This window comes from Macaca nemestrina, chromosome 17 (genome assembly GCF_043159975.1).
Source record: "Macaca nemestrina isolate mMacNem1 chromosome 17, mMacNem.hap1, whole genome shotgun sequence".
Taxonomy (NCBI): Eukaryota; Metazoa; Chordata; class Mammalia; order Primates; family Cercopithecidae; genus Macaca; species Macaca nemestrina.
The window spans coordinates 40,448,664-40,463,953 of record NC_092141.1 but is presented as its reverse complement, the minus strand read 5'-3'; the positions used below and the strand labels follow the sequence as shown (position 1 = coordinate 40,463,953).

At 41.5% G+C, this 15,290-nt stretch overlaps 1 protein-coding gene across 3 annotated transcripts in view; it reads right to left on the bottom strand.

Annotated features, from left to right (window-relative positions):
• Positions 1–297: 297 nt before the first annotated feature.
• The window catches only part of LOC105485200 (SUZ12 polycomb repressive complex 2 subunit), a 66,126-nt gene continuing 51,133 nt past the window's right edge, over positions 298–15,290 (bottom strand). For all 3 annotated transcript variants that reach the window (XM_011747420.3, XM_011747421.3, XM_071082667.1), the window contains 7 exons: positions 14,391–14,568; positions 9,895–9,986; positions 9,224–9,367; positions 8,539–8,696; positions 7,502–7,700; positions 5,712–5,791; positions 298–2,690 (listed from right to left, as the gene is read on the bottom strand). In XM_011747420.3, the coding sequence (XP_011745722.1) occupies positions 2,345–2,690; positions 5,712–5,791; positions 7,502–7,700; positions 8,539–8,696; positions 9,224–9,367; positions 9,895–9,986; positions 14,391–14,568 (1,197 nt within the window). In that variant the 3' untranslated portion in view covers positions 298–2,344. The remainder of the gene's footprint in view (positions 2,691–5,711; positions 5,792–7,501; positions 7,701–8,538; positions 8,697–9,223; positions 9,368–9,894; positions 9,987–14,390; positions 14,569–15,290) is intronic.

The following is a 15,290-nucleotide window of genomic DNA, read 5'->3' as shown; positions in this document are numbered from 1 at the left end:
CTCCCAGGTTTACGCCATTCTCCTGCCTCAGCCTCCCAAGTAGCTGGGACTACAGGCGCCCGCCACCTCGCCCAGCTAGTTTTTTGTATTTTTAGTAGAGACGGGGTTTCACCATGTTAGCCAGGATAGTCTCGATCTCCTGACCTCGTGATCCACCCGCCTCGGCCTCCCAAAGTGCTGGGATTATAGGCTTGAGCCACCGTGCCCGGCCGGCTGAATTCTTACTATGCTATCTAAACCAAAATTTTAATGTACATGTTAACAATGCATAATAACAAAAAACCCCAAAACAGAATACAGCTTTTATATTATTGAACTTTATGTACAAAATCATTTGATTTCAAATAAACATTTAATGTAAAAACAAATGTTCTTTTAAACTGAATTTTTTTTACATCTACTGTACCATTCAAATGCTTTATCATCTTACATGATTTCTTCAAAATCTGTTATCAAGGGTACATATAGAAAAGCACTTTTTTTTTATAAATAGAAACAAAGGGATTTTTTCAGCTTTTACGATGACATAAAAAGTTTACTCAACAGAAGTAATTTTATTACTATTTGGGGGAGGGAATCACCAACTTTTTGTGCAAACAATGCTAGCCTTCTTTTAAGCATTAAGAGCATAACTGCTTAAGAAATGACATAAGCAATAATTCTACACCTACATCTCCCCTAAAATAATCTATTTTTTTTTTTTTACATATGTGCACAGCTTTAGCAAATTAAAGCCCGAGATAAATGCTCGAGATCTACTATCCAGAGGCAAAATCAGAGTTTACTAAAACTCATCATTTGGAGAGCTTACCAATCAAGGAATCTGTAATGAAAGCTGCAGTTTCCCTCTTTCCTATTTTTTTTTAAACACAAAAATCAATGACTAAGAACTTAATACTGGATGACAAATCACATCCACACTATTCGTTAAATAGCCTCACAGTTAAACACATCTTAAAGACCAATCAAATCAGTATTTACATTTTATAAATTTCTGAAGACACCATTAGAAAGCTTATATATCCCTTCATTAAACAAAATAGGGAACTGCATCTGATGGTGGTGGAATGAAATCTTAAAATTAAAAATACCTGTATTTACAGCAGCATTGATCCTTTATAAATAAAGAATATGAAAATGCAATATCTTTAAGGATAATATAAAATTGAGGTGATGTTACTCAACCACAGTGCTCGGAGTTGGAATAAAACCTATTGGTGCTTGTTAATGTGCCAGTAGTGAATCCACTTTCTGTTGGAGAAAATCCAACTGCAAATATGTGCATGAAACACATATAACACAGGGCAAAATTGCTCAAAATGATTCAAGTCAGCTTATCTGTATTGGATATTCTATTCATGAAACACATTACAAAGACATCCTTGCAAAGAAATAAAAGGCATAACAGTTTTCTGGTTGACTTTTTAAGAATACTTCTCCCCTTATAAGTGACATTTTAAAATCTCAAGCGTGTTCTTCCCTTGGTTTGCAATCCTAATTTAAAGATACGAACAGCTGAATTTTCCATGTGATTATCTAATTAAAAAAGAAAAACCAAAACAAGCAAAATGTTCAAGTTAAAAAAAAAAACATACTGAGTGAGCAATGCACTAAAATTATCCACATGAAAACAAAATGGTCAGTAATCTTATAAACCAACATGGCATTTCACTGTCAACAATGTGAAAATTTATTATCGTCTCAAACAGGCATAAGATGAAGAAGTGCTATTTTTTAATTGTAAAATGAACTTACGTAATGTAAAATATCTCACATTATAATTTTTCATTCTGAATTGATAAATGATTTCAAAAACAAGGATCTAAGTTTGACTGCAAATAGTAATGCAATATAATTTCATAAAAATCCTTCAATTTCTATTTTTTTTCTTTTCTGTAGTTGATATATGAAGACCGCTTCAATTTCTAAAAAAGGGAACCATTCCAATTTTCCCTCCCCAAGAAAATGTCTCACAATTACAAAGTAGAAAAACAGCCAGTCATAAATGCAAAAAAATTCTAATTTATATATGAAATAATTTCTAGATTATCAATTCAACATATTTGATGACAACTGTTGAATTTAAAAATACTCTTTGAAATATTGCTTTTCATGCTTAAACTAGAGAATGTTTTAATGATATCAATGAAAGTGATATACATGTAATGCTGCATAATGAAGTGAAGTAGAACCCTGATACAAATATCCTTGTTGAAATCATTTACTTCATCTAACAGTGCCTGTTTGGAACCTATGATTACAAACAAAAACATAATTATTCTTAGAGGATGAATTCCCTAAAATGTAATTTCAGTGTTTGTCCATAACATGGGGTTAGATCTTTTCAGAGTTTTTGTTTTTTGCTCTGTTTTGAAACCCCTGAGACGCTATCTGTTTCCAAAGCTTTCTCTTTTGAGTTAATTTCACTAAATCCATTTGCTGTCCCATTTTGTTCTTCAGTTATTTCTTCGTTTGCAGGGGAAGCAGATTCCCCTTTTTCTAATTTTTGCTGCATTTCACGGAGCTTGGTAACAGCTTTATCTATTGACATTATGCTAATAAGATTAAAGTCATGCATGCTGACTAGATGAAGCATGAAGTTTCGACATAAATTCTTCTTAATTATTTTCTGTCCATAATTTTCTACAAACAGCATACAGGCATGATTCATTTGATTGTCAGCAATAAACCTATTTAATAAAAACAGAAAATCAATAGCAATACAAGGCATTTTTGTCAAATGCAATAGTGATAACCATTATAAGAAGACTATATCCAATTCCAGTAAATAAAAGATGATAAAAGAAGCGGTAAAACTATAGAGAAACTGAGCCTTAATCATCTGAATAAGCTTACCATTTTATTTTTATTTATTTATTTTTTTTGTGAGATGGAGTCTCGCTCTGTCGCCCGGGCTGGAGTGCAGTGGCCGGATCTCGGCTCACTGCAAGCTCTGCCTCCCGGGTTTACGCCATTCTCCTGCCTCAGCCTCCCGTGTAGCTGGGACTACAGGCGCCCGCCACCTCGCCCGGCTAGTTTTTTGTATTTTTTAGTAGAGACGGGGTTTCACCGTGTTAGGCAGGATGGTCTCGATCTCCTGACCTCGTGATCCGCCCGTCTCGGCCTCCCAAAGTGCTGGGATTACAGGCTTGAGCCACCGCGCCCGGCCAAGCTTACCATTTTAGAAATTTCAAGAGATTTAATCTAAGTTAAGCTTAAACAGGTGTCATTAGAACAGTAGATATAATTTCTGTTCTTCAATTACATAAGCAGTCTTAAAAGCATAAAATACGGCCGGGCGCGGTGGCTCAAGCCTGTAATCCCAGCACTTTGGGAGGCCGAGATGGGCGGATCACGAGGTCAGGAGATCGAGACCATCCTGGCTAACATGGTGAAACCCCCATCTCTACTAAAAAATACAAAAAAATAGCCGGGCGAGGCAGCGGGCGCCTGTAGTCCCAGCTACTCGGGAGGCTGAGGCAGGAGAATGGCGTAAACCTGGGATGTGGAGCTTGCAGTGAGCTGAGATCCGTCCACTGCACTCCAGCCCGGGCGACAGAGCCAGACTCCGTCTCAAAAAAAAAAAAAAAAAGGCCGGGCGCGGTGGCTCAAGCCTGTAATCCCAGCACTTTGGGAGGCCGAGGCGGGCGGATCACAAGGTCAGGAGATCGAGACTACGGTGAAACCCCGTCTCTACTAAAAATACAAAAAAAATTAGCCGGGCGCGGTTGTGGGGCCTGTAGTCCCAGCTACTCGGGAGGCTGAGGCAGGAGAATGGCGTGAACCCGGGAGGCGGAGCTTGCAGTGAGCCGAGATCACGCCACTGCACTCCAGCCTGGGCAACAGAGCGATACTCCGTCTCAAAAAAAAAAAAAAAAAGCATAAAATACTTGGGTGGGTCGGGTAATTATGCCTGTAATTCCAGCACTTTGAGAGGCCGAGGTGGGCGAATCACGAGGTCAGGAGATTGAGACCATCCTGGCTAACACGGTGAAACCCCGTCTCTACCAAAAATACAAAAAATTAGCTGGACGTGGTGGCGGGTGCCTGTAGTCCCCAGCTGCTCGGGAGGCTGAGGCAGGCGAATGGCATGAACCTGGGAGGCGGTGCTTGCAGTGAGTCGAGATCGCACCACTGCACTCCAGCCTGGGAGACAGAGAGAGACTCTGTCTCAAAAAAAAAAAAAAAAAAAAAAAATTCAGTAGACACAAGGTCTCACTATGTTGCCCAGGTTGGTCTTTAGTTCCTCAATTCCAGTGATCCTCCTGCCTTGGCATCCTAAAATGCCAGTATTATAAGTGTGAGCCACCACACCAAGCCAGGAACATACTTTTAGCTGCAAAGGAATAAGAAACAAAAATTGTTCTCCTTTCACCTCTATGAAATGGTAAACAAATCCAAAAAGCCTCATGTTTTATTCTGAAAAATTAACCAATTGTTAAAAATTGTGGTAATAACTGTGGTAATTTTCAGGATTTCCAGACATGTAACACATGGCAATAAAAGGCATGAAAATTGGGTCATTAAATGAACCTCCAGCTCTGTCTTGCCTTCTGCTGCTCCCTGGTCGTGGGTCCCACCAAGGTGGCTTTTTTTTTTTTTTTTTTTTTTTTTTTTTTTTTTTTTTTTTTTTTTGGAGACAGGGTCTCACTCTGTTGCCCAGGCTGGAGTGCAGTGGTGCAATCTTGGCTCACTGTAATTTCCACTTTCCGGGTTCTTCAAGCAATTCTAGTGCCTCAGCCTCCTAAGTGGGATTACAGGTGTGTGACAACACACCCAGCTAATTTTTGTATGTTTAGTGGAGACAGGGTTTCTTTTTTTTTTTTTTTTTTTTTTTGAGACGGAGTCTCGCTCTGTCTCCCGGGCTGGAGTTGCAGTGGCCGGATCTCAGCTCACTGCAAGCTCCGCCTCCCGGGTTCACGCCATTCTCCTGCCTCAGCCTCCCGAGTAGCTGGGACTACAGGCACCGCCACCTCGCCCAGCTAGTTTTTTGTATTTTTTAGTAGAGACGGGGTTTCACCATGTTCACCAGGATGGTCTCGATCTCCTGACCTCGTGATCCACCCGTCTCGGCCTCCCAAAGCGCTGGGATTACAGGCTTGAGCCACCGCGCCCGGCCGAGACAGGGTTTCACCATATTGGCCAGGTTGGTCTCAAACTTCTGACCTCAAGTGATCCACCCACCTTGGCCTCTCAGAGTGCTGGGATTACAGGTGTGAGCCACCACGCCCAGCTCTATAAGATGTTTTGAGTGTGAATGAGTCAACCCTGATAGAGTTTGCAAGCATGGGAGAAACACTACTACGAGAGTTAGGATGGGCACCAGTGATTTCTGAGGAAGGTCTATAATGATGACACCATTTTCTACAGACACCAGGGTTGTAGCAGTCTGTTCCTCTTGAAAGGTGATGGAATCACAACCCTGATACATAATGTTGCAATGACTCACATCTCTGCAACAAGTTCTAAAGACAAGGCCCAGTTTTTGCCCTGATTTTATTAATACTAACGAATATAATATTAATTCACTGTTAAAAATAATACCAAAAGGAACGTCTTTGTACCTAAAAAAAACCTGCCAAACCAAAAAACACTGAACTAGAATAAGATTTGGGACACATATACAATGATTGAATTTTAGATTTCTAGAATGGAAAACAGCAAAAGACCATAAAGAATAAAATATTTAAATTAATTTAGAAATACCCTACCCATGCTTCATGACATGGAGATTCCAGAGTTTCATCACTTCTTTCTCTCCTTCATTAACATCAGAAAATTCTTCAATTTGCTGGGGAAAAGAACGAAAAACACCTATTCAACACAGAATAAATGTAACATACTTTAAGAAAAACTTGTGAGTATGTCAAAAACAATGTTTTGGAACCAAAAATACCACAACATATTTTACAGCAAAGTGATAACATTTCTTAAAATTGACTTCTATTTAAGTAGTCATTTTATTGTATTTTATTCATTTATTTAGAGACAGAGTCTTGCTCTGTCGCCCAGGCTGAAGTACAGTGGCACTCAGCTCACTTAAACCTTGACCTTCCGGGTTCAAGCGATTCTCCTGTCTCAGCCTCCCGAGCAGCTGCGATCACAAGCACATGCTACCATGCCCAGCTAACTGTTGTATTTTCTATTAGTAGAGAAGGAGGCCGGGCGCGGTGGCTCACGCCTGTAATCCCAGCACTTTGGGAGGCCGAGGCGGGCGGATCACAAGGTCAGGAGATCGAGACCACGGTGAAACCCCGTCTCTACTAAAAATACAAAAAATTAGCCGGGCACGGTTGTGGGCGCCTGTAGTCCCAGCTACTCGGGAGGCTGAGGCAGGAGAATGGTGTGAACCCGGGAGGCGGAGCTTGCAGTGAGCCAAGATCGCGCCACTGCACTCCAGCCTGGGCGACAGAGCGAAACTCCGTCTCAAAAAAAAAAAAAAAAAAAAAATACAGGCCGGGCGCGGTGGCTCAAGCCTGTAATCCCAGCACTTTGGGAGGCCGAGACGGGCGGATCACGAGGTCAGGAGATCGAGACCATCCTGGCTAACACGGTGAAACCCCGTCTCTACTAAAAATACAAAAAACTAGCCGGGCGTGGTGGCGGGCGCCTGTAGTCCCAGCTACTCGGGAGGCTGAGGCAGGAGAATGGCGTAAACCCAGGAGGCGGAGCTTGCAGTGAGCTGAGATCTGGCCACTGCACTCCAGCCTGGGCGACAGAGCGAGACTCCACCTCAAAAAAAAAAAAAAAATACAAAAAATTAGCCGGGCGTGGTGGCAGGCGCTTGTAGTCCCAGCTACTCGGAAGGCTGAGGCAGGAGAATGGCGTGATCCCAGGAGGTGGAGCTTGCAGTGAGCCGAGATCATGCCACTCCACTCCAGCCTGGGCGACAGAGGAGACTCTGTCTCAGAAAATAAATAAATAAATAAGCAAGCAAATAAACGAAAAGGGAAAGGTTAAATTAGGATTACCTATAAATATAGAAATGAAAACACACAATACAAATTTACTTGAAGAAAATCCATCTTCCCTTTAACTTGGTAACTTTTTTGTTTTGAGACAGGGTCTCGCTCTATCACCCAGGCTGGAGTGCAGTGGTATAATCCTGGCTCACTGCAACCTCCACCTCCTGGGGTTAAGCGACTCTCCTGCCTCAGCCTCCTGAGTAGCTGGGACTACAAGTGCGTGCCACCATACCCAGCTAATTTTTTGTATTTTTAGTAGAGACCGGGTTTCGCCATGTTGTCAACTGGTCTTGAACTCCTGAACTCAGGCAATCTGACTGCCTCCAAAAGTGCTAGGATTACAGGGATGAGCGACCACCCCCAACCTAACTTGGTTAACTTTTAAAGTGACAATTTAAAAAATTGTACATTTCTGGATTCCTTAATTTTTTAAAAAAAGAGTTCTTTTACACTGAAAGTCTAGTTCATATTAAGCAATTTTCAAAACAAATTAATATTTCAAGACAATTGCCAATAAAGATGGTAATAATAATTACTGTAATGGTTTTTTCTCTTAGCCATTCAGGATCCTTTTCATCTTCACTATCTACTTCCATTTCTTGTGGACGGAGAGGTAAGCACGTATCACTATGGAAATACAGACGATTATGGCCACTACTATATGTTCTTTGCTGTTCTACTTCTCCATCTTCAGATTCAAGAAATTCAGACATGCTTGCTTTTGTTCGTTTTGGCCTAATGAAAAGAAATAAATGTTGATTTATGGTCTCTACATGTATACCATCTAACCTTACGACTAGGAGTTGAGATCTCTGATAATCTGCAACATCACCATTTTATAAAACTAACCACAAAACAACAGTATTAGAGGCACAGGCCCAGTAGTTATTTTCTTTCGGTACATAATGTAAATCAAACCTATTACATATTAATTCAAACACAGTTTTAAAACTATCTTTGTGTGTGTGAAAATTTATAGTTAAAAAGGAGGAAAAAGAAATGAAGTGCTAGATAGGGCCCATTCAGATAGGAATATGCATATAAAATTCTACATGTCAAAATTGTATATTCTAACTCATGTATATTCACAAAGCAGACAAGTCCTAACACTGGTTACATACACCTGCCTTAAAATTTTTTTCAGTTTTACTAAGATTAAAAATTCCCCCTTTGTAATTTTATTTATTACTATTATTATTATTTGAGATGAAGTTTTGCTTTTGTTGCCAGGCTGCAGCGCAAGGGCGTGACCTCGGCTCACTGCAACTTCAACCTCCCAGGTTCAAGCAATTCTCCAGAAACTTCTACTGACAAAATTCTTTAATCTCACTAACCACTGCAGCAGTAGTGACATTAACATTATTAAAACTTAAGGATAAAGTTCAAAGAAAAAGTGAGAAAACCTCTGTAGAAATAGGAGCTATCAAGTGTTATAAAGCAGTTAACAACCCCACAGACACCTAATACTGAAAAATAATTTCCACCTAACTAGTAGCTTCGTCTGGCTCCTTTCTTCCTCCAACATCAGTAAAAATCAGAGCTTAAACTTTTGGTATATGCCCTTTTTACCGACCTGCACACAAGAATGTGTGTGATAGGTGTTCTCTTAACTGGTCCGTTGCGACTAAAAGCAAATCCAGGTTGGCGATGAATATCCTGAGGATTTCCTGCATAGGAGCCATCATAACACTCATTGATAGAAACATCTATCCTAGCACCTTTTGGATGATACTGCAACAAAAATGTCAAAAAAATATTAATTATCCTATCCTAAATATCCCTCCAATTTAATTAAAGAATCTGTGGGTTCTTAATATTTAGAAAACTAAAATAGGCCAGGCACACCAGCATGGTAAAACAGGCAGTCAGAAGACCTGGGGTCAACAAAATGTGTTAAAATCTTAACTATGTCATTTATTTCTTGGTTGAGCAAGAATAAGAAAATTATTTAATTCAAAGAGTTGGTTGAGGATTTTGTGAGTCACTTAAGACACACTACACAAACATTAATTATAATTCCAAATACATGTCAACTCTGAATCATTCACGGTAATCCATATATACAGCAATCTATCAAATACAGAAATTTGTTATTTTTATACAAAGAGCAATTTTTGAAAGTCAAGCTGTCTTGTACTTAATGCGTATTTTTTCCCTTTTTTAATTTTTAAAATTTTTGTGGGTACACAGGTGTATATATTTGTGGGGTACAAGAGATGTCCTTAATACAAATTGAGAAAATATGAAAAATTACTCACAACATAGTTGAAGATAAATCTGCTATGGCAGAGTTTAAGATGCTTGAGTAAACTATAAAGTTTGCGGCAGTTCAGAGTGCACCAAGGGCAATGCAGGTCATCTCTTGCTTCAGTTTGTTGCCTTGTATTGTTGTTATAGAGAAACTAAAAACAATTAAAAAAAAAAAAAAAGCAAATCTCCAATTTATGCATAACAAGATATTTTGTTTAAACATCACTTCTAAAAATAGTTTTAAAAATTTAAAAGGAAAATCAAATTAGAGATATTCTCTTCAATTAAATATACCCAGCGAGGCGAGGTCACTCGTGCCTGTTAATCCCAGCATTTTGGGAGGCCAAGGTAGACACTGTCAAATGTATCGCTTGGAGCTCAAGATAAGCCTGGGCAACATAGTAAAACCTCGTCTCCATAAAAACTATAAAAATTAGCCGGGAGTGACGGCGTGTGCTTGTAATCAGTTACTCGGGAGGCTGAGGTGTGAGAATCTGGTTGAACCCAAGAGGCAGAGGTTGCAGTGAGCTGAGATTGCACCACTGCACTCCAGCCTGGGCAACAAAGTGAGACCCTGTCTCAAATAAATAAATAAATAAAATAAAAATAAAAAATATTCATGTTTGACAAACAACAAATACATTTCATAATTAATTTAAGAAGGGTCAGCTATGTTTACCTGATAAAATATTCTTAATTTCTGTCGGTTTTCATTTGGAGTATCCTTTTCTTTTCTTGTTTGCAGATCTGTAGTCAATGATTCTTTAACAGCTGAAAGCATACACTTTTATATTCAATAAAAACACTGCTTTTGAAAAGCAAAATAACGTACCTCACAAAAACTATTAAATACTAAAGGTTTCACAGAATTCTACTTGTGGTATTTAAATACATTTCTGTTATTTCCCTCAACTGATGACTGTGGGAATAATACCCATAATCAGCATCCCTAAGCTGATGTTAACATCTGTTGGCAGGACATATTTTTTTCCTTAAAAAGCACCTCCGGCCCGGCGCGGTGGCTCATGGCTGTAATCCTAGCACATTGGGAGGCCAAGGCAGGCAGATCATGAGGTCAGGAGTTAGAGACCAGCCTGCACAACATGGCGAAACCCCCGTCTCTACTAAAGACACAAAAAATTAGCCGGGCATGGTGGTGGGCACCTGCAATCCTAGCTGCTCAGGAGGCGGAAGCAGGAGAATTGCTTGAACCCGGGAGGTGGAGGTTGCAGTGAGCTGAGACCACACCACTGCACTTCAGCCTGGGTGACAAAAGCGAAACTCTGTCTCAAAAAACAAAAACAAAAAACCACCTCCCATATCCTAAACAATTAAAAAAGTAACTCCAAGTAATTATATGTCATTACCATGCTGTTTTAAGCACTTTGAGGTCAGAGTGCGGTTGTGTTTTTTTTGCTGTTGAGACAAAGATTCACTTTGTTGCCCAGGCTGGCGTGCAGTGGCGCAATCTCAGCTCACTGCAACCTCCACCTCCTGGGTTCAAGCAAGTCTCGTGCCTCAGCCTCCTGACTAGCTGGGATTACAGGTACCCACCACCACACCCGGCTGATTGCTTGTATTTTAGTAGAGACAGGGTTTCACCATGTTGCCCAGGCTGGTCTCGAACTCCTGAGCTCAGGCAATCTGCTCTTCTCGGCCTCCAAAAGCACTAGGATTACAGATGTGAGTCAGCATGTCCAGCCCAGAGTGTGGTTTTAATTGGTGTTTGTATTCTCAGAGCCCAGGTGTGAGCAGACACTAAGTGATGGTTTATCAGAAAGTTATACTTAGTATATTAAAATTATTTCAGGCCGGGCACGGTGGCTCATGTCTGCATTCCCAGCACTTTGGGAAGCTGAGGCGGGCGTACTGCCTGAGGTCAGAAGTTTGAGACCAGCCTGGCTAACATGGTGAAACGCCATCTCTACTAAGAAAATATATACATATAAAAACTAGCCAGGCATGGTGGCACATGCCTGTAGTCCCAGCTACTTGGGAGGCTGAGGCAGGAGAATTGCTTGAACCCGGGAGGCAGAGGGTGCAGTGAGCTGAGGTCACGCCACTGCACTCCAGCACGGGTGACGGAGCAAGACTCCGTCTCCAAAAGAAAAAAAAAAAAAAGGGTATTTATATTTCCTTACATAATTAACAATTAGGTATAATTTGTATATAACTTTTTCTTAGTTTCAATGTAATCTTTTACCTATTTCACTGGCTTCTGAGTATTCTGAGAAGTGCCCACACTACAGTTTACTTGGAAAACCTTTCCCCTGACACAGGCCATTTATTTTATTTATATTTTTTATTTTTTATAAGCGACAGGGTGTCACTATGTTGCCCAGGCTGGTCTTGAACTCCTGGACTTCAAGCAATCCACCCACCCTGGTCTCCCAAAGTGCTGGGATTACAGTTGTCAGCCACTGCGCCTGGCCCCATTTCCTGTATCTCTTTGACCATTACTGTGACCTGCACACAATGAGTGTACATGGGTGGTCAAAGAGGACAACTTAAGCCTTCTGCCTTCTTTAAACAGGCAGATAAAGACACACAAGTGCTCTCAGGTCAAGGAAAATGTTCCTACTGGACAGATACAAAAAAGGACAGAACTTGGCCAGGCGCAGCGGCTCAAGTCTGTAGTCCCAGTACTGTGGGACGCTGAGGGAGGTAGATTGCTTGAGCTCAGGAGTTTGAGACCAGCGTGGGTGACAGCAAAATCCCATCTCTACCAAAAAATACAAAAATTAACATGGTGTGGTGGCACGAGCCTGTAGTCCTATCTGTATGGAGGGCTAAGGTGGGAGGATCTCTTGAGCCTGGGAGGCAGTTGCTGAGATGGCACCACTGCACTCCAGCCAGGGTGAGAGAGAGAGACCCTGTCTCAAAAAAAAAAAAGTAAAATAAAAATGATAGAACACTGCAACTTGGGCCTTAAACTCAGCAGAAGGTTAACTCTATTTGAAAATGTTTTTTCCTCTTAAAAACTGGCTGGGCACGATGGCTCATGCCTGTAATCCCAGCACTTTGGGAGGCCGAGATGGGTGGATCACCTGAGGTCAGTAGTTTGAGACCAGTCTGGCCTACATGATGAAACCCTGTCTCTACTAAAAATACAAAAATTAGCTGGGCATGGTGGTGTGTGCCTGTAATCTCAGCTACTCGGGAGGCTGTGGCAGGAGAATTCCTGAAACCGGGAGGCTAAGGTTGTGCTGAGCCAAGATCCTGCCACTGCACTGCAGCCTGGGCGCGGTGGCTCATGCCTGTAATTCCCAGCACTTAGGGAGGAGGCCTAGGTGAGCGGATCACAAGGTCAGGAGATCAACACCATCCTGGCTAACACGGTGAAACCCCATCTCTACTAAAAATACAAAAAAATAGGCCGGGTATGGTGGCTCATGCCCGGCCTAATTTTTTGGGAGGCCGAGGCAGGCAGATCATGAGCTTAGGAGATCAAGACTCTCCTGGCTAAAACGGTGAAACCCCGTCTCTATTAAAAATACAAAAAAAAAAAAAAAAATTTTTAGCCAGGCATGGTGGCCAGCGCCTATAGTCCCAGCTACTCTGGAGGCTGAGGCAGGATACTGCATGATCCCGGGAGGTGGAGCTTGCAGTGAGCTAAGATTGCACCACTGCACTCCAGCCTGGGCAAGAAAGCAAGACTCCAATTTAAAAAAACAAAACAAAACAAAACAAAAAAAAAACAAAAACAAACAAACAGAAAAACTTATATGTGAGCTATAAAAAACATAGTTACTGGGCTGGGCTCGATGGCTCATGCCTGTAATCCCAGCACTTTTGGAGGCAAAGGCGGGCGGATCACAAGGTCAGGAGATAGAGATCATCCTGGCTAACGAGGTGAAACCCCGTCTCTACTAAAAATACAAAAAAAAAAACAAAAAAAATCAAAAAAGTAGCTGGGCGTGGTGACGAGCGCCTGTAATCCCAGCTACTCAGGAGGTTGAGGCAGGAGAATGGCATGAACCAGGGAGGCAGAGCTTGCAGTAAGCCGAGATTGTGCCACTGCACTCCAGTCTGGGCCACAGAACTAGACTCCATCTCAAAACAAAACAAAACAAAACAAAACTTAGTTCCAAAGCTCTTTAATAGTTGTGATTCCAAAATCTTAAAAGCTAATCTGAAAACCAATCGTTTTCTTGTAAGTTTCTGGTAAATTTGTTTAGTGGAAAAACTTGCCCTAAGTTAATTAACATGAGGATTCCACTTCAAGATGTTATATATGACATCTATACCATGTACCATATCACGCTTCTATAAATTTCTTTTTTTTCAATTCAAATTTCTAGGTACACTTGGCACAAAGGTTCTGGATGAAGAATTTTTACTACTACTTCAACACAAAACTTTACACTTAAGATAGGAGAACCCTAATTTACCATGATTCGTAACCTACCTAATAAGCCAAATAGTATTTCCAAACAATTAATTACATAGAGGCCAGGAGAGGTGGCTCTCGCCTGTAATCCCAGCACTTTGAGAGGCTGAGGCGGGCAGATCATGAGGTCAGGAGATGGAGACCATCCTGGCTAACATGGTGAAACCTCATCTCTACTTCTTTAATTTACTGACTTACTATTATTTTTTTTGAGACGGAGTATTGCTCTGTCGCCCAGACTGGAGTGCAGTGGCACAATCTCAGCTCACTGCAAACTCTGCCTCCTGGGTTCACGCCATTCTCATGCCTCAGCTTCTTGAGTACTGGGACTACAGGTGGCCACCACCACGCCTGGCTAATTTTTTTTTGTATTTTTAGTAGGGACGGGGTTTCATCGTGTTAGCCAGGATGGTCTCAATCTCCTGACCTTGTGATCCACCCACCTTGGTCTCCCAAAGTGCTGGGATTACAGGTGTGAGCCACTGCGCCCAGCCAACCCTGTCTCTACTAAAACTACAAAAAATTAGCCAGGTGTGGTGGCATGTGCCTGTAGTCACAGCTACTTGGGAGGCTGAGGCAGGAGAATCGTTTGATCCCACAAGGCAGAGGTGGCAGTGAGCCAAAATCGCACCACTGCACTACTGCCTGGGTAACAGAGCAAGACTCCGTCTCAAAAAAAAAAAAGAAGAAGAAGAAGAATCACATAAAGCAAAACACAAGTGAATTAATCTAAAGCATGAGACCTAACCCTGCAAACCATTATTTTGATTGTAATGTTTTCTTACCAATAGTTTGAGTAGGTTTAACTGAACCAGGTTTGTTTTCCTGATGGAGACTCTCTGAATTTCTAGTGGCAAGAGGTTTGGCAATAGGAGCTGTAGATTTATCATTGGTCTCTCCTGTCCAACGAAGAGTGAACTGCAATGTAGGTCCCTGAGAAAATGTTTCAAATGGAGGCAGCCTCTAAAAAATAAAAAAACATGCAAAGACTGGAGACTCAGATAATGAATTCAAATAAATTGTAGAAATAAAAAAAAATCATTGTAAGTCAATGTGGATTTGCCTTAATAGATTTGTCTTGAAAATCCAAATGCTGACTGAGATGGCTAGTCAAACAAAGTAAACGTATGGAGCAGACACTGCAGAACTTGAACTGGAAAGCACGGGCTACCTAAAAGAGGCGACCACTGATCAGCAACGGGTGAATTGTTGCCATGTGAAAACACTGGTCCAGCACAGCCAGATTTTCAGATTTTTCCAAAGAAGTCAGAAATCGAAATTTTCATGGGAAAACTTCTCATTTATGTTGTTGCTAACCAGTTCAAAATGTCTTTTTTTTTTTTTTTTTTTGAGATGGAGTTTCACTCTTGTTGCCCAGGCTGGTGTGCAATTGGCATGGTCTCAGCTCATTGCAACCTCCGCCTCCCAGGTTCAAGGGATTCTCCTGTCTCAGCCTCCCAAGTAGCTGGGATTACAGGCGCCCGCCATCACACCCGGCTAATTTTTTGTGTGTGTGTTTTTAGTAGAGACAGGGTTTCACCATCTTGGTCAGGCTGGTTTTGAACTCGTGACCTCAGGTGATTCGCCCGCCTCGGCCTCCCAAAGTGCTGGGGTTACAGGCATGAGCCACCGCGCCCGGCCTTGAAGTCTTAAAAACAAAATTGTGGTACCCAAAGCCCACCAGC